At 34.0% G+C, this 26,900-nt stretch overlaps 4 protein-coding genes across 4 annotated transcripts; 3 read left to right on the top strand and 1 right to left on the bottom strand.

The window, feature by feature from the left end:
• Window positions 1-187: 187 nt before the first annotated feature.
• LOC122290498 (probable serine/threonine-protein kinase At1g54610) lies at window positions 188-8,104 on the bottom strand. The gene is made up of 8 exons (XM_043098245.1): window positions 6,919-8,104; window positions 5,233-5,517; window positions 4,480-4,797; window positions 3,565-3,792; window positions 3,246-3,343; window positions 2,090-2,204; window positions 1,080-1,550; window positions 188-732 (listed from the first exon to the last, which is right to left on the bottom strand). The coding sequence occupies exons 1-8, from the start codon at window positions 7,321-7,323 to the stop codon at window positions 526-528; spliced, it is 2,127 nt and encodes a 708-aa protein (XP_042954179.1). The 5' UTR covers window positions 7,324-8,104; the 3' UTR covers window positions 188-525.
• Window positions 8,105-14,462: 6,358 nt separating this feature from the next.
• On the top strand, window positions 14,463-19,342 carry LOC122290499 (probable hexosyltransferase MUCI70). The gene is made up of 9 exons (XM_043098246.1): window positions 14,463-15,485; window positions 15,827-16,132; window positions 16,312-16,525; window positions 16,671-16,780; window positions 16,868-17,067; window positions 17,542-17,645; window positions 18,219-18,406; window positions 18,552-18,751; window positions 18,912-19,342. The coding sequence occupies exons 1-9, from the start codon at window positions 15,239-15,241 to the stop codon at window positions 19,107-19,109; spliced, it is 1,767 nt and encodes a 588-aa protein (XP_042954180.1). The 5' UTR covers window positions 14,463-15,238; the 3' UTR covers window positions 19,110-19,342.
• A 2,130-nt stretch (window positions 19,343-21,472) lies between these two features.
• LOC122290504 lies at window positions 21,473-22,850 on the top strand. The gene has a single exon (XM_043098255.1). The coding sequence runs from the start codon at window positions 21,992-21,994 to the stop codon at window positions 22,424-22,426; it is 435 nt and encodes a 144-aa protein (XP_042954189.1). The 5' UTR covers window positions 21,473-21,991; the 3' UTR covers window positions 22,427-22,850.
• Window positions 22,851-24,247: 1,397 nt separating this feature from the next.
• Window positions 24,248-26,196, top strand: LOC122290505 (cytochrome c oxidase copper chaperone 1-like). Its single transcript, XM_043098256.1, has 2 exons — window positions 24,248-24,421; window positions 25,669-26,196. The coding sequence occupies exon 2, from the start codon at window positions 25,689-25,691 to the stop codon at window positions 25,941-25,943; it is 255 nt and encodes an 84-aa protein (XP_042954190.1). The 5' UTR covers window positions 24,248-24,421; window positions 25,669-25,688; the 3' UTR covers window positions 25,944-26,196.
• The last annotated feature ends 704 nt before the right edge of the window (window positions 26,197-26,900 follow it).

The following is a 26,900-nucleotide window of genomic DNA, read 5'->3' as shown; positions in this document are numbered from 1 at the left end:
GGGTCTACCTTCAAAATTAGGGGGGAAAAAATAAAAATAAAGGAAAATAATGAAAGAATGCAGCAGAAATGCTGAATGCTCTTTGGTTTGGATAATGTGACGGCCACTACAGACAGTAGCATTAAAGAAAAGCGTTTGGGCGCTCTATACAGGAAGCATTTACCTTGGTACCTTGAGTGCAGAGGAATAGGATGGAATATCTGTACTCTTTTCATCACAAATGCTAACGCATTCCACATACTCTACAGCTTATAATAACTAATAAGATCTACAAGAATGGCCCATACCTTTTTTAGCAATTTCAGTTGCAGAGAGAGAGAGAGAGAGAGTTTTCTCGACAAACTATAAGCTTAGCTAAAATGGCGACTTGCCATCCTTCTAGGACCTATACAAAAAGAAAGGAAGAAAGAAAAAGAAAACCCCAGCCAATAATTAACTTGTATTGCAGAGAAAATCATCAGCCAAATTGCTTGCACTGATCTTCCTGAGGATGGTCAGATTCATTTGGGGATTACAAAGACCAGTTTAACGGCCAGAAACAAATAATGAACTGGTTGAAATTTTATTCCCTTCAGCCTGAACTTTTCTGACCTTTGCCTTGTCGATGCGTGCTCGTCTCACAGCTTCCTGGATCTGGCGATCATGGTCCTTCAGCATCTGATCCATGTTGCCGGATGGAACTAGCAATGGACCAGAGTAGTGTATTTTGTGACCCTTCGACCCATAACCGAGCTGAACCGAATAAAGACAAGAATCATGCATCAGGCTCTTAGAAAGCAAAAACAAGAGAACATGCTACTACTGGGATGGAAGTCCATTAAAACGGCTTCAAAAGACATTAAAATAGCAAATTTAAATAAATAAAGACGTGTATGTTATATAACCAGCAAGTAATACTGAAAATTTTGTAAAAATGGGAATTTCACAAGTTTTTTCTTTCTTTCTATATAAACATATATATATATACACATATAACTTTAAAATATATATATACACATATATGAAGAAAATTTATTATAATTCATAAAACTTCAAAAGAAATTGAAAAATATTTAAACATGGAAAATTAAACTACTCACGAGAATTGGATCTTTGCTGCCGATTTTTGCATCTTCTTTTTTATGAGAACCTGCAGTTCCCAGCGAAGGATGCTTTTGATCATGTTGTGTCATGGATTCTGAGCCCTCCTTAAAGGATCCAGGGAATCTGCCTATAAATTTTGCAACTTCTGGCTGTGAAGAACTAGATCTTTGTCTACGATCCTCAGACATCCTCCTTGCTTCCACAAAACCTGATATTGTTGACAAGTCAGCCCCAGTTGATATCTTTGCGGCATCATCCAGGTTCTTGCCGGCCTTTGCCCACGCAGCCCGGTGAGTCAGTGGCCCTGAATGGGAGGCTCTCTTATGATGATGTTCCTGGGGTTCTATGCTTCCTTCAACAGCTTGTGATGGTCTAGGTGGATCAATTGGAAAGCCAGAGGCAACATCTTCCTGATGAGGATTAAACTTTTCACTCCGGCTCTTAGAGTTTGACTGAGCTTGTCTTTTCTGCAACAAAAGGCATTATTAATAACATGATTAATATGATACAGATGCAAGATTGATTAAAAAGAAAAGGACAAAAACAAGAAGTGATAATCTTATGGAGAATGCATAACACAGGGCTTAGATAACTCGCAGGTAACAAGAGAAAAAATAATAGTCTATCGTTATGAAATAGGAGACACCACATAGATATATTTCCAAAAGTTGAAATTGGCACGGTAACTTCAGAATGCTATCACGGTGCTCATTTTGCATTTCATGCTCAAAACACAAGGCTAAGGATGAACCATCATCTAAATTGTAAGATGTCATCCATCCAATGAATCAATAGAACTGAGTCAAATATGGTTGAACAACAGTGAAGTATATAAAGTTATGATTGACTAATTATCACTCTACTCCTTTGGATGGCTTTTATAGACTTCAATTGGCTTAATTTAAATGATAATATTAAACAGACTAAAATCATCACAAACAAATTACAATCTTCAAAGCCCATTGGAAATAGAGAACTAACAATAACTAATATAAACATTAGTTACCTGCATTGACAAGACTAATTCAGCATTGGCATCCGGTGCTGGGACAGCTCGAGACTCCCTTGTTCCTCTCCTTTCAAGTTCCAGTCTCTGGCCTTTGCTTCCTGCTGCTCCTTGTCTATGCATATTAAACAAAAACAAGGTTATTAGTTACATATTAACACCTATTCCAGCTAAACCCTTTGGCATTAACAGAATGCCAATAGTTATTGGAACTTATATAAACATTCTTTCACTATAATCCACCACAATTTAAAGCCAACAGAGTTAGAAATTGGACCAATAGTCATCAGTATAGTTCGTCTAAAAACAACAAACTATATGAACCAATGCTGTTCTCCACAGTCTAAGCAAACAAGCAACATTTCCTCCATACAATCTATTGATTTTAAATTAACTGATATTTTATGATAATGTATTTACCCAGAAAAAACCATCACAATATGTATCTTGGAACTGCCAAAGTACTGCAGTAAACTCAATCACCAATTCAGTTAACATTCTCAGGCAATGTCTAAATTTCACACAGATCTGCAAGCACAGACAATCCAAGCTTCAAAAAACCCTGGGAAGCACCCATACAGATATGGGATATAGACATGATATGTTACAGATACGGCGATGTGTCAATTCTTGAAACTCCCATCCCCTCCACCCAAAAAAAACCTCTAAAATGACAAGAACAAAGAAAATGACAAAGCACCCACCATTGTGTATGAAGATATTGAAGCTTAGGCCATCCCAATCATTAAGCTCAATGAGGCCAGCAATACATTCCACAAGAGTGATAAGATGAACAGAATTGTGCTCTCTCTCTCTCTCTCTCTCTCTCTCTCTCTCTCTCTCTCTCTCTCTCTCTCTCTCTCTCTCTCTCTCTCTCTCCATGAAATTATTTGATCTCTGTCAGTTGCTAGGGTTTCTATGATATGTTATTTATTTGATTAGGAGGAATTGCTTTGTATGTGCTGTATCTCTAGCATCAACAGTATTCCTGATATTTTTTTTTTTAAATCCTAAAAAATATGTACTATTGCGGACATGTATTTAAATTTTTAACATGTTCATGCTTCTTAAATAAAATCATAAACATCAAAAGACATGCTTATTTGAAGCTATAAAATAGTATTTCACAAATTGAAAAGGAAAAAAAAATGTTCACCTTCTGGCTTCATCTCGCACTTTTGCATCAAACTCTTTGCTAGGAGGATACTTTGGCAAGCTGGCAGGATCGCAAGGAAGTGGTTTTGTCGTAAAGAACTGGAAACATAAACCAATAAAAATAAGGAAAAAAAAAGTGAGTAGCACCAACTATGGTAATAACTCCAAAATTAAACTAGTTATGGCAATAACATGATGACTCCTCAAAGAACAGGTAATGGAATATAAAAAATACCTTTAAAAATATCAGGATAACCCACACTCAATAGTAAAACAATAATTGGAAAGTCTATTGATTTCATTTATGTAAAAGTTCATACCTCGCTATTGAGAGCAGATGCTGCAGATCCACGGTCAGCAGGATCTATGGAAAGTAAAGTCTCTATCAATGATAATGCAGGTGCAGGGAAATCCTTAAATGTTTCTGCAACACAGCGTCTATAAGGTTGCTGGGGCTTAAATATGGTTGCATGAGGCAATTTAGATTTTCTCCAATAATCCTCAGATGGAGAACCACAAAGTTTGAAAATTTTATGCAATTGCTCCACCTGCAACCCAAAAAAATAGAGTCCAAACGTAACTTTTTTTCTTACAAGTCAAATCTAAAAATAAATTTAAACTAGGATACTTCTACGTAATATAAGCAAAAAGACCTAATGAAAGTGAAGAAACATAAACAGATATTTTAGTTATATGACCGGTTATGCAATATCATCCAGACAATTAATATCGGGGATGTCTTTTTCATGTAACCTACAATTTGCCTCAAATTCAGTTTGATAATTACGAAAATTTAGGTAATTTTGGAGTGAACACAAAACTACCAGGTGGCTACCATAACTAGTGATGAATGTCATGTTGCATATCCAAAATCTCTACAGGAACCATCTCTTTCCATGCTCTATTTCCACATTCACAATGTTTTCAGTGGAAATATAGTCCTCCATATTTTTTTTTAATCCAAAATATAGTCCTCCATACCGCAACCGAAAAAAGGAAGTCCCATCACTTTAATAAAATAGGCAGTCTAAATCATTAGATCTTTAAAAACTTGATCAGCAACAAGTAGTAAGGTGCTCAATCCTCGTGAGTAAAATTCCAAGACAGGTCCAATAAGGTGCTCAATCCAATAAATTGTTTGTAACTTGAATAATGGTCATCTAGATTGCTATCAATACCATACTCAGCAGATCATGCGCATTAATCCTATAATATAAAAGAGAAATAACAAACACCTCAGTTCTTCCCGGCATAATAGGCTTGCCAGCATATAATTCAGCAAGTATGCAACCAGCACTCCATAAATCCACAGCAGTTCTGTAGTAAGTAGCTCCAAGTAAAAGCTCTGGTGGCCGGTACCAAAGAGTTACAACACGGCTTGTCAGTGGCTGGTTTTGATGGGGATCAAAAAAACTTGCAAGACCAAAGTCTGCAATCTTCAAGATGCCCTTGTTGTCAATCAGAAGGTTGGAACCCTTTATGTCACGATGCAGTACGCCATGGCTGTGGCAATGATCAAGTCCCTGTAAAAGTTGCTGTGTGTAACATTTAACCTGCAGGTAGATTAATAAATATAGGAACTCAAATACCAAACAAACAGGAACAAAATAAAAATAGTATCTCAATTTTTCTGGATAGGTGAAAAAATATATACAACCAAGGAATATCATCTGGCCCTCGTGTCTGGGAAACTTTTTTTTTTATAGTTAATAAGAAAATTTTATTACCATGAATAGGCAAAGCCCAAGTACACAGAACGTATACAAAGGAAATACCTACACCACACAAGGAACAAAAAAGAGCCTAAAGCAAATCCTGAAAATTATCATCATTCAGTACAAGAGCCTTGGCCCACGAACCCAAAGTACAAAAGAAAAAATCCCTAAGGTCTCTCAAAGATCGTTCTTTGAGAGAATTGCTTTAAAGAATTGAATAAAACAGCAAATTGCAGTTTATAGAAGAGGAAAAAAAAAATACGTCTCTAATACCTGTGCTTCTGTAAATTTCAGACCAGGGTGTGAAGCAAGGCCTGCCAAGTCATGTTCCATGTACTCAAAAACAAGGTACAAGCTGCAAGACATCCTTGATGTAACTAGACCTTCCAGTTTTATCACATTTGGATGATCGAGCCTACGCAGAATGTGAATTTCCCTAGCCATAAAGCGAACACTTTCAGGTTCCAGGTTATCAAACCTTACTTTCTTTAAAGCAACGGTTTTATTATGTTCAAGGTCACGAGCCATATAAACATTACTGTAAGTTCCCTGGCCAATCTGCAACAAGAAAAGAAAAGGTATTATCATAAAGCAACCAAAACCAGCCAACAGGTGATACCATGTTATAGTGGACAGCAGCTGGTAACCAAACAAGAGAAACCGAAGGACTGCTTGTAAGAACTAAGTACAATAACCCAAAAAGAAGAGGAAAACAGAAGATTAATAAAAGGAAAGCCTTAATTCCAAACAATCCATGACCGACTAACAGATTAAATCATCATGAATCTATCTTCTACTAAAAATAAGACAATAGCTCCTTTACAGAAACATTTCTTTTTCCCAAATCTGAAATGGAGCTTTCATCCACTCTGCAATCTGTTTTCTAAACTGGACCAAGTTAAATTGTCACATCATGTTTAACGGTCGGTTCAGTAAAAACTATAATAAGCATCCGGTGATACTGTAGCAATGTATAACAATTTTCCTCACTAGGATTCTACTTTTCTGTTCAGAACAATACCTAGATTGCATTTTCCATTGAATATCGTTTCACTGTGTTTTATTACAGTACCTAAGCAGACCTGTAACTAAGACCCTAATTTTTCCTAGGTCAAGTCCTAACTAATCTGGTTCTTTTTCACTATTCCTTCATCACCATCAGACCTTTGTTTCTTTTCTTTGAATCAGCAAACGGCCCTTTTTTATTTAATTTTTTAATCAATATTCTCATACTTGAAACTTGCTACCAGTAATAATAAGATATAAAGGATTAAGTTACAAATAAAAAAAATAGAGCAGGATGCGTGTAGCATCCTTCCAAATGCTTGCAACTGAACTTTTTAGGAGCTATAAAATTCAAGAAAGCATCAGTGGACAATGCAACAGATAGCAAGCCCGATATAGATGTAGAAAGATTGGTGGAAAGATAAAGACGGATTTCGGAGTTTCCACTCAGCTCGGTCATTCAAAGTTGGGTTGTTCCTTTCTTGCCATACTGCCTACATTTTTTTCTGAGCACTGCAAAACTTGTGCATAATATAAGACGAACTGCCCCCCACATCGCACCACTCGCATACCCACCGAAATTTCATCTCCAATGTGCGACCTCCTTTGCAGTCCTAGGCATCACCCAATGGACCCCAAATAGAGATAAGGCTAATGCGCGCAATTTCTAGGACAATGTCTACAATGTGGGAGAATATGGTCTACAAATTTAACTACTGCCCAATCTTTTTGCTCAGAAAGTCCATATGAACACAAGGAAAGGGTTCACTCTAAGTAGTATATACGCCCAAATGCAAAGTCAATATTAGAATCAACAAATGATTGGGTGGTTGGGCTGATCAATAGAGCAAGTAAATATCTTAGAATAAAAAATAATCATCGGCATTGAACCATAACCATTCCCACGACGAACAAAATAATGTAACTTAACAGCCAATAACCAAAGGAGCATACTTTATCCAGCTTTTGAAAAGAATCAGCACGCCGTGGAGTCCATCCTCTAATAGCCTCTCCAGCCACTGCAGCCAGCCACGAAGGCCACCCTGCTGCAACCTGCTCCCCTTCCGTAGCTTTTGGAACACTACCCAATCCCGGATGTTGAGCAGCAAGACACTCCATTTTCTCCCTCTTCCTCTCCAAATGTTCACTGTGTAACCGGACCGAACCATTCGCGTGCTTGTCTATCAGCGTTGTCCTCCCATCATTACTATCATACCGGTCCTTGGCTCGATGCACTTCCTCCCGTCTGGAAGAGGTCGCCCTCGACGCCCGCAAGTCCGACGGGGCCTTCGAGAACCTCTCCCTCGGGCTCTCCTTGCTATCCTCAATAGCAGAGGGCTTGCAACAAGTGCAACCCATTATGCACCAAAACCACTCCCCACAAAAAATCTTTCTCCTGAATCAATGTTCACCCATCAAATCTGCCATTTTTGCTCTGCTTTCCTCGTCTTCCAAGCCCATAGTTGACAACTTAATTTCTAACTAGTACTTTTAAGAAGCATGGAGTTCCAACCAAAAAAGACAATATTACCATGAAAGCCACCAATTCAACACCCAGAAAGTTACAGCTTTGGAAGAAGCAGAACCCTAAATTCTTCAAAATTATCGCAGAACTGAGTGAAAATCAATCCGCAATGCCTTGAAAAAGGGCCCTTTTTTTTTCTTTTTTTGCACTGGAATTTCACTTCTCTCCCTTCTACTTCACAAGCCAGAAATTAAAAAAGATCACCAACAAACGAAACCCATTGCATAAACCCAAACCCTCGAATCACCCAAATATTAAAATAAAATAAAATAAAATAAATCAAGAAATGCTCAGAATCTTCATTTCACTACCAGTACATAGAAAATAATTACTCCTATGCGGCAGAGACACCAATGGAAGAACTAGTCTCCCTGAACACCCCCCCAGATACAGTGATCTAGAATATGGGTAGGGAAGCCATGGATCTAGGGCACAGAGATTTGAGAGGAAGGAAGGAAGGAAGGGACAGTGAGATTGAGTTCCAACTGAAAAAATAAAAATAAAAGATTGAAGCGAAAATTAAATAAAAATAAAAATAAATACGGAATTTGTATTTATAGTGGGAAAGAGTGAGTGTGTCCCTCTCCCAAGTCCCCAACCCCCTTCAAAGTGGAGAAAGATGCAGAGTGAGTGAGAGAAGATAAAAAGACTTTCTTTTTTCTTTTTCTTTTTTTTTTTTCTTCCTAAAGAAAAATATTTTTTACAGTTAGAAGATGCAGTCGGCGTGCAATCGGCTGTAAAAAAAATTAATACAGGATCTATATAAAAAAAAAATTATTTTTATAATTTTTTATAATTCATATAGGTCCTCTTAAATATCAAAAAATTTTTTATAATTTTTTTTTATTAATTCTATTCAGTCGACTGCACGTTAATTGCATGCAGTGACTGTATGTAATAAAGCTGTTGCCCGAAAGGACATTCTTCTCGTGTCCTTCTTCAGTCCCTCGCTCTAAGATGGAAGGACGTTATTTAGCATATTTCAATCAGAGACCAGTTCCAGGTTACAGATGTTAATACATTACATGCTATGTTCGAAGAATTATATAAAATTATTTTATATAATTTTTAGAATATTTTTCCATCATAAATGGTTGGTTTTCAAAGATTGACCGACTGTCGGAAGCTCATGCGTACAAAAAGGGCCAAATTTTTTTTGTTTGTCCTTTTATCTTATACTCTTGCTAGTCTGCATGCAACTTTAAAGTTCAGTGACAGCGTGCCCTTGGTCCTGTTTGTAACGTAAAGTTATTACGATCAATGTTATTTTAAGACGTTTATATCTGTTATATAATTAATTTTAAAAATATAAAGTTTAAATTTTATAAATTCAATTTTATTATTATTTGAGATAATATGTTCTATATATATATTAGTTTGAGAATAAAATACTTCAAATATTATATATTATATTTAAAAACATTCTTGCAACATAAAATGGATATAAATAGTATAAATGTGTTTAAAATTGTCAAATTTAAATGTATTTAAAAATAAATTATACTCATCATTTTTACACTACGCACTATAATTAATTTATTTTCTTATCAAATTTATAATATATAGATAATAAGTAGAATAATTTTTTTAGCTCAGTAATAATTAAAAAACATAAATAAAAAATAAAATATGGTGTTTGGTGTAGAAATTCTATTTTTTTGGATGATTATATTTTTATAAAACAAAATTGTAAATTTATATATAATTATTATTGCGTTAGTACGAAGACCAGTAGTTTATTTATTAAAGAATTTTTATACATCACATTATCATCTCATTTTTATTCTATTATATAATATGTGATATATTTATTATTATTAGATAATCTTTTACTGAATATTTTTTATTATTTAATAATGATAAATGTGCTAAATCTTATATAATAAAATAAAAATAAGATAAAAATGTGATATATATGTCATTATTTTATCAATTAACACTTCATTTATTATTTTAAAAAATAAATATTAATATAATAATGAAAAATATCATGATGAAATAGTTCGATAAACTTTCAATAATAATAATAATAATAATAAAATTTTCAATACATGTATCTGCGGCGCGTATCAATTCACGTGCTGAGCAAAGAGCGTGCATGAACTTACGACGTTAGCATTATGTTGAGGTCATATGGTCGTTGCCTTTTTATAAGTTGTGTTGACTTCATCAATAGTGTAAAGGCTGTTAGGTGAGAGAATTCAGGGTTCACCGTCCAAATCACTCACACGGTCACACACTAAACAATGTGCTACTCCACTCAACAATATTTATTTATTAGTAACACTATATACCACATTTTCATAAACGTGTCACGTTAGCATTATGTTGCAGTCATGTGGTCGTTGGCTTGTTATAAGTTGTGTTGACTTCAAAAATATTTTAAGGAAAATATAGTTGTAATTATAATTATGTATTAATATGATGTAATTAGTTAAAAAATAAATTTTATTAAAAATAATGTTAATTTAAATTTTAAGTATGAATAAATCAATATTAATATACAGATTAGTGCGCGACTGTGCTTGTATATAACAAAAGGCTGTTAGGTGAGAGATTTCACCATCTAAATCACTCACACCCTAAACAATGGATTTCAACCATCTTATACGCACTCAATAATATTTATTTACTAGTAATATTATACATCATATTTTTATTTTATTTTTATGTTATTAATTAAGATATAACATATTTATCGATATTATATAATAAAAAAATATAATAACTAATAAATATATCACATATTATTTAATTAAATAATAATATAATATATAAAAATTTTCTTTATTTATTTATAATTATTTTATTACTGTTTTTAATGGTGTAAGGTTGCATACCAAATCATTAAACCACATTTATTTATAATTTTGGACTCTCATATCAAATGTTCATTTATTTCTAATGTTTATTTCTAATTTTTTTTTTTAGCAGTTTGACCAACTTCAACGGTATATTTATTTCTTTCGGGTCTCTTGCGAATTTATTAAAAAAATTATATCTTTTACATTTTAAATTATAAATAATATCATAGTAATGCTTGACACAATCCTATAACATACAATTCATGCATACTTATTTTGGGATATGCCATTAAAAAGTGAGATCGTCCCATTTTTTAATTTATGGGCGGTTTGAATTTATAAATCATCTCATCTTATTATTATAATTTTTAAAATTTTTACATAAAATATAATAAATAATTCAATTTTTTTAAAATTTAATTTAATTTTTTCAAAACTTAAAATAATAATAATATTTTATTTCACTTTTATCCAAAATTATTTAATCTCATCTCACAATCCAAACAACCCCTTATACGGTTAAATCTTAATGGAATGTGTACATTATAACTTTTTGATAGTTTGATTGCATAATATGTGTGTTTTAACATATAAAATATAAAAATCTCTAAGGAGTTAAACAATGTAAAGTGAACACATCCTATTTGATCGGGACTTGATACCATTGCGTGCATGTTTTTCAACTGAAGACGTTGGACATCAATATCCGTTTGTGCATAACGGCTGGAGATGGAGTATTTTCATTGGCTTGGTTAAATCTATCTTTAAATTTTAGTTAATATTATATATTTTTACATATATTTATTTTATTTAAATTCAATCTCCACATTAAATTAACCATTCATTTTCTATATAATAATAGAATATTATTAAATTAATAATTTTTTATTTAATTTATTTGTATCAAATTTTATATTCAAATTAAAAATATTAACTATTAATTTAATATTAATAATAATTATATTCTAATTAAATTAATATTAAAAATCATTTTTTCAAAGAGCAATTTTATTTTATTTTTGCTAGTTGCTTTTGCAATTTTTGTTTCTTTTCAATCTTGTATATATTTAAATATTTTTAAAAAATAAAAAATACATCAATATATTTTAAATCACTTTCTTAATCATTAAAAAAAAAATTACCTAGCGGTACACTGTAGTCTGTAGTGGTCAACTATGGGCAGCATACAAGCTTTTCTCATTTTCAAAAGCCATTTAATGCTAATAACCAAAAATTAAAATTAAATTCATCTAGATTTCTTAGTTACTAATTAAATATCTAGCAACATACTCAATTCAATGTAGTGAATTTAATGAAAAATTAATATTTTAATATTTGATAAATTAACTGTAATCCTCAATTTTTAACTAACTATTATAATATAAATCTAAATTATTTCAGATATGCTTACTTTAATGTGAATTTTTTAATATCAATCATGTAAATTTTAGCCTACTTTCTCATTTAGTAAAGCTAATAAAGATGCTCGATGTTATTTATTTATCATTATTGTCAATTTTTAGTATTAGATGCAATTTAACAAGGTAAGCAAGTCAATAAATGCAAATATAGCCTGTCAAAGTTGACCTATAGGAGACTTCGAGTAGCTGACAAATATCTTATTTTATTTTATTATTATTTATAAATTATTTATTATTATGTATAAATTATTTTATTACCATGAACAAATGGAGATATACTCTTAATATCGGAATCACCCCGTCAAGAACGTGAACATTTTTCTACACCAAAAGGAAAGAGAGTTTAGAAACATCGATCTCATTAAAAACAGATGGGGATATTTCATCGGATCTCACAAGAACGCATGTTTTGGCTTTGAAATTGGAAGCGATGATATCGAGAAAAATAATGTAAAGGAACAGTGAGCAAAAACATCAGCAGCAGAGAGGGAGTTAGGAAAGGGTAATGAATGAAATCATAAGAATTACAAAAGAGAGCCTCAGAATGTATGCATATATAGAGCACAGCCCCCCACAAGCCACGACCAAACAGCTGTCCAAACTCCATTAAATAATGAACAGTTATCCACATAATCATGTACCTCTAGGCTCTACGAAATTTATGGCACTGTCTTCTACCCCTCGGACAACTCTGCGGGACCCCTCCCCCCCTCTCTCTTTCTTCTCTCTGAGTTCTTGACACGGCTTGTTCTGGGTCCACTCCTGCACCCCGCGTATTTCGTGTCTCCATGCAGCCTAACACTCGGTGAAGCTTCTCATGAGCCATGACCACAGCCTTAATTAACAATGTTTGAAAGTTATAATACACTGTTCACAGATGACAGAGACCCTAGCTAACCCGGTCGCGAAAACAGGTCTCTGATTTTTCCACAGAGCAAAGAAATGTGGGTTACTTGTTTAGGTATAGACAATGATAATGCAGCATTCAAAGATGGTGTTTGGCAAAAAGGAAAAATTAGGTGGCACAGAAATATACAGAGAGTGGCTAGCTTTTTTATTTTTTCCTGGTGGTGGGTGTCATTAGATAGCCAATCATGTCAAGGTGAAAAGCAGCCTTGATACAAGGGAAAGTGGGTAAAAATAAGTAAGGATTAATTAAAATCATTATCCAAAAAAAAAAAAAAAAAGGTCATGCGAACACTTATTTCTCACCAAGAAGTAGTTGGTGTTTTTGTAATTTGCCTGGGGAAAGCTCCATGTGTTGGTCATGCACTACCCAATATAGATAGGTTAATCATTTATTTGAGACTGCTTTCTCCCATTTTTCCTTTTTATTTTAAACAAAGGGGCGTTTGAGACCACCTGGCATTTTTGGGAGTCCAACTTCAGGTGAAATGGGAAAGGGCTTTCCCAATTCTAGCAAGCCACGGTATCCTAAACTCGGGCTCGGCCCATTTTCTATACAAGCTGCGGCCTTTGGACTTAGTCCGTCGGCCCGTTATACACAACAAGTTATGATGAACCTTGAACACCGAATTCTTATTTATTATTACATTCTCTCTTTATGAAAAATACATAACTATCAATTAATAATATTCTCTTTTTATGAAAAATACATTTTTTAACCATCAATTAATAATAAATAAATACGTTCTTATTTACTTGTTGTCTTTACACTACAAATATGTTAAGAAAAATAAAAAAATAAAAAATAAAAGAATATGTGTGGTATAAAAATGATGATTATAATTTTTTCAACAAAAAATAATAATTGAAGGGTGGAATATATAAGTTTATAAAAGAGAAATGGTAACCATACAAAGACAAATACAATAAATCATTTTTACAAACTTACATAAATTGATAGATGCGTATAATTTACGAAATAAATGTGACACATCACATCATACAGCAAATCTTCACATTTTTTTGTAAATATAATAATAATAATATTAATATTAAAATATTATATAATCACAATACCTAAAGTGCGAAAAACCTTAGATTTCAAATCTATCTCTTGTCTTAGAGTGTAAAAAAGAGGGAGAAAAGTGTTAAAGTAATATACATTTTTATAAAAATAAATATAAAAATTAATAAACAATTTTTATAAAAATAAATATACAAATTGGGATTATTTTATGGTTAGATTTATTTTATAAGAAAAATAGATATCCAATTACAGCATCAAATTACTTTAATTTAAGAATTTATTTATATAAAATTTCTTTACAATTAAAGTATTTCTAAAAGAGATATATCGTGAATATAAGAGTTTGCAATAAAATCTAAGATTATGTATAAATAAAGAGAAATGATATTTGTAATAATAAATGTGCAATCATTTAAAAAATAAAAAATACATATAGAATTCTGATGAAAAAAAAAATAATTTTTTAATAATAGATCTCATATTTTTTTAAAACGACTATATAACTTTTACACATTTTATAATTATAGATAACATTACTTATAGATAAATTTGCATTTATGCGGAGTTGAATCAACAATAAAAGATTATTAGATGTGCCATACAAATGTTTTGCAAGTGCTTCGTCTTGACCTGTCATTTAGCCATATATTAATGAAACACCACAAGTTGCTGTTGAAATGTAATTTTGATCCAAATTCAATTACAGCCAATGTTCTATAATATTAACGTTCCGTATTGGGTTTTATAAATATTAGAATATGGAATTTTATGCTCACGGTAAATAATGGATAGTTAATACTAAAAATAATAAAAAACGTGGATTTTTTCACACAGAGAGAGACGCGGAAGCTAATCCTACAGAAGAAAGAATTTTCATAAGAAGATTTTCACACCGAAACCCTAGAATTTGGATACAAGATAAAAAATCAGTTCAGGATAAAATGGGTGTAGGACTTTGATTTGGGTTTGGGATTTGGAGCCCATTGGAAATTTGGCGTAGAGGTAAGTGTTTTTTTTTTTTTGTCTGAATCTCCGCCCATCGTTATTGAATTTCCGTTTGAACATTGAACCAGGAGCCTTCGATTTTTTGGATAGACTCGAAACTTCGAAGCAGTTCGATTTGATGTAAATTGGAACTGTTTCTGTTTATGGTTTTTTTAATAAAAAATTATAAATCACCTTTTTGAGATCGTATTTTTCGATGTTGAGTGCAAACTGAGAAGTGGGTCTAATTTTCGGGATTCATTTCGTGGTGGATTCTGTCATTGGAAATTTGGAATTAAAAAGCTTGGAAGTGATCATTGAAATTTTGAGATTTAGCGTTTAGAAGGAATTGTGGGTTAGGTGGCCGGTGTTTTTGAACATAAATCTGCAAAAATAATGGTGGGCTTGAGAATGTGTTGCCGTAAATTTGAGATTTCAGTGAATCAGTGGACCATCTGGGGATAGGATTTGTGAGTTGGTATTGAATTTGGATTTGGTCGTGGCATTTTGGAAATCAGCGTTAGAATACAATTTCGGATTTTGTGAATGAGAGGGTTGTGTAAAGTAGAAAGGAGATGAAACCCAAACTTGTGGGTCTCAAGATACAATGACTGGGGGGTCATTGGGTTTACGTACGGGGAGTTATGGATCACTTCAACAACAGATACAGAACGGTACCTTGCAGACTTCTCAAGCGCGAAAACCTTCTAAGATGCTTCTTTCTAGTTCAAGGGAGAAGGAAAAGCTTCTCCCACTTATTTGCCGATACGTTGGTCGAAGGAGGGTTGCGATGCTCCTCTTGATTGTCCTCGCTCTTTTGGTTTTTGTATTCGGTTCCTTTACGGTTAATAAAGGTTTGTTTTTCTATCCCCATTCTTTTATTTTTCTTCGATAGTCATTTATCACTGGAATTATTGCCACCTGTAATTATGCTGATGCGTGGGAGGCTTTGCAATATAGTTAGGAGGTGCTATCATTTTTTTTCCCTCTTTATGAGACAAAATATGATCTGATGGAGTTGACGTCTCCTCATCTTGTCATTGTGTAGCCGAAGCAATATTTTTTTAGGCACACTTGTGATTGCTAGGTCTCAATTAGCATTTGTGATTTTTCATCGTGCTACTTATTGATTTCTTTTGATCGTCATATATTCTCCCTATTTACTTGTTTGGTTTTTTGAATGGCGATGCACCAGAATCGAACATCACTTCTCACATTGGAAGCATGACACCTTATCGGTCAGATTATCCTCTATCTTCAAATCCACCAGGAGTAGAAGATAATCATGGGAATAAGAATTATTTTGAAGAGATCTCTTTAAAAGGAAATGATCAAAGTCAAGCTTCATCTTTTCCTCCTCCTCCTCCTCCTCCTACTACTACTTCTTCTAGTGCAACAGCTACAAGTGTTACATGGTCTAACCCGTCATTGGGCCATCTTTGTGGAAATTTTGTGTTTCCTCCTCCCCCACCAGCTGGTAGCAAAAGGATTGGACCACGCCGTAAGTTTGAGGTTTTCTTGCATATTGTATTGTTAATGAATTTCTTGCACCCACACACTTTTAATTTTCGGTGCAAAACTGATTGTCAAGAACATATAAAGTACTGGCTACAGCCCACATCTAAAATTTGTTCTGGTAAAGTATTCGTTGATAACTTCTTATTTTCATTTTATTTTCAGCATGCCCAGTATGTTATCTCCCTGTAGAGCAGGCTATAGCTAGTATGCCAAGCTCCCCATCAGCTTCACCAGTGCTACGTAATTTGACATATATCCGTGATGAATATCCTATCAAAACCGAGACTCATGGAGGCTCCGACTTTGGTGGATATCCTTCTTTAAAGCAGAGGAATGAGTCCTTCGAAATAAAAGAGTCAATGGCAGTGCACTGTGGGTAGGTTTAGGTTTCGTTCCTATTGTCTCATTTTAGCTAGATTATCTTCCATTGTCTGCAGTGTTTTTGTTTTAATATTTTTTCAGCTAAATGTATCCTCCTTTCTGTCCTCCTCTGTTGGTGCATTAATTTTAATTTTTATCAGATTTGTTAAGGGAAGCAAACCCGGTCACCAGAGTGGATTTGATATTGATGAAGCTGACCTTCTAGAGTTGGAGCAGTTTCATGAGGTTATCGTTGCATCAGCCATATTTGGTATTGCTTAGTATAAGACACTTCGTAAAGATCTACTTGATTCTATGCATATACTTTTCTATTCCTTATGATTGCTCCTTTTTTTAGGAAACTATGACATTATACAGCAGCCCAAGAACATTAGTGAAGTGGCAAGGAAAAATGTTCGTTTTTATATGTTTATCGATGAAGAGACTGAAGCTTATATGAAGAATTCTAGTGTCTTGGACAGCAGTAAGAGGGTTGGGTTATGGAGAATTATTGTCGTTCATAATATTCCATACACTGATCCAAGACGTAATGGAAAGGTCTCTCTACTTTCTTTTGGAAAATTTGTTTCTTTTGTTTCGGTCTATACTAAAATGTAGCTCATATAAATTGTCTTTTCTTTGTTTCTTTGTTTTCTTCTTCCGCGTCTTGAAAATTTGTAGTTTTCAGCATGCATCTTGGTAATTATACCCCCCCCCCCCTTCTTGTATGGATGATGTTATATCATAAGCAGATCTGCAGACAGGAGATTGTGATATGACATCATTTAACTAATTATGTTCTTTTCAAGTTATCAGGTAGAGAAAAGCATGGAGGGAAATGACGTTGATGAGATTATGTGCTGACAGTTCTTTTTTTCCCTTAATTTTTTTTTTTTTTTTGGGCGGGGGGGATTACTTTTAGTTTTTGTTACAATGGTGATGCTAGGTGTCCTGGAAATCAATTCTGGGGAAATTTTGCAAAGAAACTCAAGTGTGTTTGATGTTGTTGACTCTCTTAAGTATTTATGATAGGTTCCAAAGCTTCTATTGCATAGGATCTTCCCCAATGTTCGGTATTCCATATGGATCGATGGAAAGCTCCAGCTTGTTGTGGATCCATATCAAATTCTTGAGAGGTACATCCATCTTTTGTTTTTGTTAGCCTCTCATTTCTTGGTATGTGGGAGCCTGAATTAGTGTTCTTATACAGATTTCGGATTTCCTGTATGGCTAAGATACTATACAGATTCAGAAAGCAGAGAGTTGGTAAACATATTTTATTAGGTTTCTTAGAATGTTCATTGACCCAGGTGGTGTGATTGCATATTTACTGCTCACTAGCTTTTTTCTGCTTCAATTTTTTTAATGTATAATGTCAATGAAATATACTATATCTTGATGTCTTTTCTTCTAGAGTACGTATATATCATTGTGCGAGTGATATAATTTCATATATCCTCTTCATCGGGTACACACTTCGCTTTTGTAATATTTATGCATTGTCCGTAGTAATAATGGGCGGGTCTCATGAGATCTACTCTGGCCGTCAGAATCCAATGAAGGAAGGCACCTGCTTTATTTTGTCTCAGGTTTATATTGAAGCACTGTGGCATTGATGTTCATGCATGGGAACATGGATGTGATTCTCTGAGCTTCGTAGGAAATATAAAGTCTAACCTTGATATTTCAATCCCCAAAATCTCATTCAGGTTTTTGTGGCGTGAAAATGCTAATTTTGCCATCTCAAGACACTATAAGCGCTTTGATGTTTTTGAAGAGGCTGAAGCTAATAAAGCTGCTGGGAAATATGACAATGCCTCTATTGACTACCAGATTGAGTTTTATAGAAGGGAGGGCCTAACGCCATATTCTCTGGCTAAGCTTCCAATAACAAGTGGTAGGTGCATGATTTATGCATTCACATTTTCATTAATAACTTTATAGATGTTTATAATACTAGGTATTTTACATCTTTGTTTGCAGACGCTGGTCTGTTGTGTTTTCCCTGTCAAATATTTTGTCTTATGAATGAGTTTCTGCAGATGTTCCTGAAGGTTGTGTCATCATAAAGGAGCACATTCCCATCACAAATCTATTTACCTGTCTATGGTTCAATGAAGTTGATCGTTTTACTCCCAGGGATCAGTTAAGCTTTTCCACAGTGAGAGACAAAATGATGTCAACAGTGAGTTGGGGCATCAATATGTTTATGGATTGTGAAAGGCGTAACTTTGTGATACAGGTTAGTGTCTTCATATTGTTTTAGGAATGGAAAAAAGAAAAAGCAAAAAGGTACTTCAGAGGATCATATGAAAAAAACACTTTAAGATTTTCCTTTGTATATTTTTTTGATAAGTATATTTTCTTTTGTATATTCTGAGTGCAAAAATTTTAATATACAGGCATACCACAGAGATTTATTGGAGAACATGCCTCCTCCAGTTGGTCGGATAATCCATTCTCCGCCTGCTTTGCCTGTCTATAATCCAATGGTAAGGCCTCCCATGAAGAAGATTATTAGGCGAAGAGGAGATAGGAAATCTGGTCAAAAGCGTCATCGTAAAGTTGTTGCTGGTCATAGAGACAACAACCCATTCTAGGTTTTCATTTTCTTGGAAGGGCGGTGGGAGGTAAAGAAATTTTTCTTTTTTTGTTCAAATTATACGGCAGGGGTTGCGAGGATGTGGCTAGATTTAAGCATGATGGCCACAAGACAAACATTGCTCTAATTTTTTGTTTCAGAAAATGTTATTTTTGGTAAGTAAAAAAGTTAACCATCCATTTTTGTTGTAAATACCTCCACTCCTAATAAGTTTCGTTGATGCTGCTGTCATTTTCATACCTTCTACACTAACAAGTTTTCCTTGTGTTGTTTAGTTACATGTTTATATCATAATTTTTGGTGGAGGGATTTTATATTTTCGTTTTCATTTACTAGTTGTGCTTTGCTGCCATGCTAGATGGAAAAAGGCCAGACTTTTATTTTAAAAGATTCCACTCCATTACCATTAGTGTTCATTTTCTTTCTGAATATGGACGCTTTTAGTCCCATGCCTCCTTGAACTAGGAGATTTCAGTTATCTATATCACAAGTAGTTTCTATGTTCAGGGCTTTTATAAGTGGGGTAAAGAGAAGATGGTTCTAGCATGTTCGGGGTACTGTAAACTTGCCGAACACCTGATTATTTTCTAATCCTCCCGACTTTGTTTAGAATCCAGAAACATACTTGCTGGATGCATGCAATATATATGAAGTTGGGGAAGGAAGGTAGTGGTTGCAAACATACATTGGTTACTGTTTTATAGTCTAAGACCTTGATTTTAAATTCTAAAATCAGATAGAAATGATAATTGTCGTTTTGATGGTGATGATAGAGATAAAGGCCTTCTGAAACAACACATCAAAATGGCAAGCGCCTGCAGAATGGCTTAAAAATGGGAGACCCTTCTCGACAAGCTAATAACACTTTTCTAAGAAGGATTAATTTTGAGAAATGTTGTCATATTGAATTTTACCTTCTCCAGTTAGACTTGTTAATGCGTTATATTAAGTTACTTTTCAATTCATACGCTTAAAATGTGTCATTCTTCTTGCACATTTTAATACTATTTCAAACTAAATGCAACCTTATTGTGCCCACGTTTGCCACTCACCATTTCTTACATGCACACGACTCAGGGTAGCTCAGTACATAAAAGTTAATTTATGTTCTCTGAAAAGAACCCTCCTTAGTCCATCCCTAACAGCTGTACGGGAGAGTCTGCAATGATGGCCCCCTCTTTACAGATCTCAACTTGTAGGATATAATAAGCGAGCTGTCATTGGTTTGGTGTACGGTACAAGACAACACAGCTAGTTTGTAAGATTTTAAATATCCCATTGTTGCTTTGCGTCTCCCAATTACAGATCAAAGTTAAAGGACTGACTTCAAGACACGATCGCATTGTTTCTTCCGCTTTCTTCGATGCCTTCCAATGTGCACATAAGTTTAACATGGGGAGCATAAGGATAGAATTCTGGACCAAAAGCGATTCTCTCTGTGCAGATTTTCTCTGTCTGACTGTCCGATTTGCAATTCCATGTCAAGATAACTAAAACTGATCTTTTGCAATGGATGAAGTGAGATGTAGATCTGAAATCAGCTCTCCCACATGGCCCCATTTCCTATGCTGGGTTGATGGTCAAGCTGCAAAATGTGTGGCCTTTGAGTCAGTCAGGCAGCAAAAGCAAGAATCAACCCCTTTGCCCTCCATTTAAGACATGAAATATAATGAATGAGTTCGTAACGAAAAATAAATTTTGCACTCTCAAACTGTCAATTTTCTTTCCAATTTATACTTTGAATTATCATTTTTATGACGATTTACATCTTTAATTATGGTACGAATGGTTATGATCGTAGTCTGTATCATATAGTTTCATGAATCTTAACGGTCAAATGTGTAAATTGCTAAAAAAGCAGTAATTAAATTGGGAATTGACAGATGTGAAAATATCTGCTCTTTCTCCTCTCTATAAGAAAACTCCCGAACGTCGGTCATTTTCAAAATTTGGGAATATAGATAAAATGAACTGTATTAAAGAATTAAATAGTGATAATTTTAAATATGAGTTACAATATGTTTAAAGTTTTCTTCATATTTGAAAATATGCTGTTGATTTTCAAAAGTAATATTTTATTTAAAAATATCATACCCAAATACTCCATAACATTTTCCATATTTTTTATTTTCAAAAATAATATATTCAAAACTGATATTTAATCCAAAAATATTATTCCCACGTATGTTTCTAATTTAAGTAAAAATTAAATTATTAATTAATATATAATTAGTATAGTCGTAAAATATAAAAAAAATATTATGTTATTATTTTGATTAATCTAATACGAGGTTATGAATTGAATAGTTTTAAATTTATGAAAAATATATACTTTTAACTCAATTTTAGATATACTTTCAAAAGCTAACGCCAATGCTGTCATTGCCTCAGCCTTTTGGTTCAGGGTTAGAATTTTGGATCCAAGGTTTTCTTCTCTCTCTCTTTTGTATAGTTTATCGCTGGCCCCTGGGCCGTTTTGCTTCTTTGTGTTAAGCATTGAATATCATGGTTGGGGTTTGCGTATGCTTTCTTGTTTCAGTCATGGTTATTGGTTCAGCTCTATCAAATTGATCTGAAACTCCATATATGGTTTCGTTCCATGTGTTCATCTGGGTTTTTAGAGTTGTACAGTGAAACCTAACATTGGTTACTAATCAAATAGCTCACTCTGATCTCCCAGAAATTTCCAACAAGACTTTTGGGGAAAGGATTGATCTCGATGAAGGATCGCATCTTTCTATATCTATATATATCCCAGAAAAGAGTTCGGCGTGTTCATTGAAAGTTATGGTTCGAAAAGATTGTGCTGTTGCTGTTGAACCATTTTTGAATTTATAATAGAGTTTAACTGATTGGAGGAGAAGAAAATTCAATAGAATCATGGGATCATCTGGGTTTTTTCTTATATGTATTCCCCATTCTGTGATAGCACTGACTTGCGGAGCTTTAATGATGTTTTACTCCAATGAAGTCTCTGTTTTTGGCCATGGCACTGAGATCGCACGTAAGCTTCAAGGATCCACGCCCCAGGATCAGTTATTGATTCGGACCTCAGATTCCTTCTCGGGCTTGCTTTTATTTACCATTGGGTTACTTCTGTTCATGGTAGCTTTTGTTAAGGACAGGGAATTCCAGAGCTTCTTTGCAAAGGGGTGTGTGCTTCTTCACATTTCCGTGGCCGTTTGGAGAGTGTACTTTGAGAGGAAGCTCGAGGATCTCGCTCGTGATTGGCCGAGGCAGGTTGTTGGGGATATTGCACTGGCGCTTTCTTGGGTGTTTTTTCTCATGTACTCATGGAGAGAGAAGTATGATTAGTTGTGCAAAAACTCTGTCGAGTTGCAATTACCTTGTTGAATGGAGCTGTGACTTGCTTCCTCTGCTGCTTGATTCTTACTGCATTAAGAGACATAAATGAATGAGGTTTTATTGGTTTTCAGTGCTCTGAAGTTGCAGGGTGTACGTTGCAGTATGAGCATATTGAAAACTGAGCACAGATTGCATTCCGGTAATATGTTCCATTCAAACTTGTTAAATTCTAAGGAAGTGAATGGGATCTGGGGCTTGTATGTTTGCTTAAGTTTCTTTGACGATCTTACAAATGCTTTTCCTTCTGTTTTTGCTTTGTTTATGTATCTGTTCCCCTGTTGGCTTTCTGTATTGAAAATCCTTGTAAAATTCTCCACATATATGCCATGATATGCAGAAGAATCAGGAATGCTTAATTCCTGTACTACTTTTACTTTCTTAGAATTCACTGCTTCTGGGGCATTAACATCATTATCATTCCCACTTTTTCCTTGAGACAAAATGTTCTTTTCATACCCAAATGACAAATTTTTAAAAGCAGATCAGCAACTTCTCATTGCCTTAAAGCTTGCGCTGGACCAGTTGGAAAGGAACTAACATCAGACATGGGAATCATTCTAGTTTTGATCCACGATTGTAGTTTGTTCTAAATCACACTCTCTGTTAATAATGTTCAAAAAATTACGTAAACCTGTTGGATGCGCATTCCAACCTGGGGAGGGATGGTAAAACTGGAATTTATCTTGATGGGACAGAGCCTGCGCCTTTGCACTTCAGAATGCTAGGGAAATTTCTTCAGGGACTGGGATTTGCGCCCCAAATGTCTGAAACTGGCATATGTTGTAGCCATTATTGCCAGTATTGGTTGGTAAACTGACACTTGCCCTTTGTTCTGCTCTGCACCAATGCATGTTAAAGGTACAGAATCCTTAATCCTAGTGATTGCAGCTTTGTGAATGCTCTGAATTGAAAAATTAGGATGGAATTAAGCCTCCAGTGCCCGTGTAATTGGTCAGTCCGATCGCTTCTCTGCCTTATCGCCAATAAGAGTAAAATCATTGATGTGAATAATAATAATTAGTCAAAAAAAATTTTAAAACTTGAAATTAAAATCAATGTGTTCCATACATGTGTATCATATAAAATAAAAAATTAAATATTTTTAATTAATTATGAAAATATGAGGATTGAAAGAGAAATTATATTTGTAATAAGAAATAAGAGAAATAATTTGTACATTGCAAATAAGGTACACTCCTTTTTTTTTAAGAAAAAGACTAATATAACATCCACGTAAAAAAATTATATATTTTTAATAGTATATTTATTTTTATTTAAAAGAAATACACTAGACTTGTTGGTTTTAAGATTACGAGAAATGATAGTCATAGTCGTGAGTGTTCAAGCTCTGTGTAATTACTTTGAAAAAAGTGAATAAATACGAAATTCATATAAAAAGAAATTAATTTTTTAATAATAGACCATTCTTTTTAAAAGTGACCGTACATCACTTGCGCATTTCTCAATTATATTTAACATTGCTCTAAGATTATATTTAAGAGATAAAATTATGAATGATGACAAGCTTACTACCCTCTTACTACTCCTTTATTACTATTGTGTATTTGAAATTTTTATTTTTTTAATTATTTTATTTTAAGTATTTTTTTAACATGCTTAATTATTAAGAAAAAATTAATAACCACTTTTTTAATTATTAAGTAAAAAATAAAAATAAAAATTTAAAAATAAAATAAATAATAAAAGAGTAGTAAGAGAAATAAGCTTATCGTTATTCTAATATTATATCTGCGTGGAAACAGGCAGAGAATATTGACCAACCTGAAATCAGCTCCTCAGCGGCCCATCAAGTTTTCAACAGAAAGTATAAAGACAAGTAAAACCTTGCACGACGCTGCAGCCTGCATCTCTTATTCCTCGCTTAAGCCCCAACACTCAACCGCGCCAACGAATAATTCCTGGGTTTTCTTCGCCCTTCCAGAGGTCAGCTTTCCTCTCCCTCCTTTGCTTCCTTTTCCAACATATATGAATCGATATTTATATAAAATATTTATAAACATAAAGTTATGAAACGATGTCAATGCTTGTGCCTTTGTTCTAGTTTTCATCTATTACAGGAGTATTGTGGGGTTTGGTTGGTTGGCGCATGGATTTTTGTTTTCTGATACTTGTATTAGCTGTTCTCGTATTCCTTTTAGTTTGCGTTGTGGACCTGTTTGACAATTTGTCTGTGGAAAGATTGGGAAGATGAATCAAATCTTGCTCACCACCCGTTTGATAATTAGCCCAATGATTTCACACCTCCCTAGTTTTTGTACTTATCAGTTATTCAAGGTTGTCACCTTTTTAATTAATGATAATTTCTTCAAGGCCGTTACGTAATGGCTGTCACATTTGTATTGCAGTATGCGTGTCCTGCGTGATATGTATTCTGAGTTTGAATATGATAACTGCAACACATAATTTCATTTATCCGTTGGAATGGACCTAAAAAACTCTCGTCCTTTTTGTTTTCTTGTCCTGCTTTTAGGTAGTATCTAACTGAATACTCAAACGGGCTTTATTTATTTCTGATTCTCTTTTCTTCTATTCCGCTTGTTCTTTTAATCCAAGTAGTTTATTTTCGAGTGTTTTCACCCAGCTGCCAATTTCTTATCGAAATCTTATGAGCAAAATGCTGCTCGTAAATAAGATTTCTTGCCCTTGCAGCCTTGCTTCAACAAAGTTTATAATTTGATGCTTCTGCTGTGATTGAACTTGATATTTGACACTTCGATTTTTTATTCAGTACATAAGAATTTTATTGATGATAGTAGGCCCCAAGTACACTGGGCATATACAAGACCAATGCCTAAGCATGATTGATACATCGATTGACAAAGAGAAATAGGAATTATAAAATTATAATACATATAGGGGTCAAAACTTTTGTTAAAGATAACGTGTGCAATGTAAAAGGCGTATTGATGAGGTAGAAATTACTAACATCTCATTGCTTTGCTTTTCTTTTTCTGGTAGTCAACTCGACATATTGAATCAATACATGATATAAAATTGAGCTACCGTCATCTTCTTTTATTATTATCTTAAAGAAAAGATAGATGTGCACGTGACTGGATGCTAAATATTTTTTTCGTGTCTAGTAATTGCATTTTTTTCATCAGCTCTGTCTCTTCTCTGAGTTTTTATTTTTGCTCACCAAAATTTGTTCTCTGGCTTCTTCTTTTCAGTAATCTATATTCTATTCTCTATGGGTCCAGTGAAGATGGGTGAGCTGCCCACAGTTAATTCTTCATCTGCCATAGATTTCACAGCTTCACAGCAGAACCAGGGGTCAACTGTTACAACTACTCCAGAATCCAAGCCAAAGAAAAAGATATGCTGTGCTTGCCCTGATACTAAGAAGCTGAGAGATGAATGCATAGTGGAACACGGTGAAGAAGCTTGTGCAAAATGGATTGAGGCTCACCGTAAGTGTCTTCGTGCAGAGGGATTCAATGTTTGAGATTTGAAGAGGCAGTTGGGTTGACCATATGATAGGAAAAAACAAGTTGAAACTTGAAAGTCTAAACTTTTGAATTTTTTAGGTTCACACACACCAGATGGTATTAACATTTTGGAATAAGGCCAGGAGAGGCAGCCTCTCTGTACTGTTATATGCATCCACAGGCTCATGACTTTTCTTTTCTTGATACAAAGCGAAAGCAGCCAAAATATATTTAAAAGGATTTTCCACACTTGTGTGGTTGTTTTATCTATTTCATAATGGATACTTGATCTGTGTGATGTGGTCATATTACATGGGTCTAGGATTTGACTGGTTCGAAGATGTTTTGCGATTGCATGGCTTCTGAGTTCCATCATAAAATTAAAATTAAAAAAAAAAAAAAAAAATCTTTCGACCTGATGATCATTCAAGCTTCATCCCGATTTTGCCTCCCTTTCGATTTAGCATCTATCGGTATATATGGTTTATCATTGGGCAAGTAACATTAATGAGGATTGTTTTTTTGGTTGGAAGAAACTCAATATAGAATAATTTCCCGGGATTATCATACTTGTGTTTACAGCCAATATGGTATCCACAATCCATGGATCTGATCTTTCCTATTTTAACAGTTAGATTGCTGATCTAATAATTAAATCTCAGAGATCATAATTAACTGCAAGAGCGTCCCAGAAATGGATAAATGGATCTGATATTACCTAGTTTGTGTAATTTTTAGATAAGAAATTTACCACCAGTTAGGAGGATGACATCTGTTTGTTTGCTCAGCATTAGGGAACTGAAGGCAGACAGACAGAAGCAGCTTTTCCAGGAAATATTTCTTTGGTGTACATTAAAAGTAGAACTCATAATTTTATTCCCCAGCAAACTTCATATAGGAATGTAGTGAGTGGTGACCATTAATCCATACCATTCCTTCTTACATTCGGCTTGATATCTATGCTTTCTCCGAGG

The sequence above is a fragment of the Carya illinoinensis genome, chromosome 12 (genome assembly GCF_018687715.1).
Source record: "Carya illinoinensis cultivar Pawnee chromosome 12, C.illinoinensisPawnee_v1, whole genome shotgun sequence".
NCBI classification, from domain to species: Eukaryota; Viridiplantae; Streptophyta; class Magnoliopsida; order Fagales; family Juglandaceae; genus Carya; species Carya illinoinensis.
This window is presented reverse-complemented; position numbering and strand designations above follow the sequence as displayed.

What these genes read in the sequence shown, in the direction of transcription:
- LOC122290498 (XM_043098245.1), bottom strand. Translation starts at nt 7,323, where the DNA reads ATGGGTTGCACTTGTTGCAAGCCCTCTGCTATTGAGGATAGCAAGGAG. An exon ending in CTTTTCAAAAGCTGGATAAA is followed by an intron (nt 5,518 to 6,918) that starts GTATGCTCCTTT and finishes TTCTTGTTGCAG; the next exon opens with ATTGGCCAGGGAACTTACAG. An exon ending in GTGCGAGATGAAGCCAGAAG is followed by an intron (nt 2,205 to 3,245) that starts GTGAACATTTTT and finishes TAATATGCATAG; the next exon opens with ACAAGGAGCAGCAGGAAGCA.
- LOC122290499 (XM_043098246.1), top strand. Translation starts at nt 15,239, where the DNA reads ATGACTGGGGGGTCATTGGGTTTACGTACGGGGAGTTATGGATCACTT. An exon ending in TTCCTTTACGGTTAATAAAG is followed by an intron (nt 15,486 to 15,826) that starts GTTTGTTTTTCT and finishes GCGATGCACCAG; the next exon opens with AATCGAACATCACTTCTCAC. An exon ending in CGTTGCATCAGCCATATTTG is followed by an intron (nt 16,781 to 16,867) that starts GTATTGCTTAGT and finishes TCCTTTTTTTAG; the next exon opens with GAAACTATGACATTATACAG.
- LOC122290504 (XM_043098255.1), top strand. Translation starts at nt 21,992, where the DNA reads ATGGGATCATCTGGGTTTTTTCTTATATGTATTCCCCATTCTGTGATA.
- LOC122290505 (XM_043098256.1), top strand. Translation starts at nt 25,689, where the DNA reads ATGGGTCCAGTGAAGATGGGTGAGCTGCCCACAGTTAATTCTTCATCT.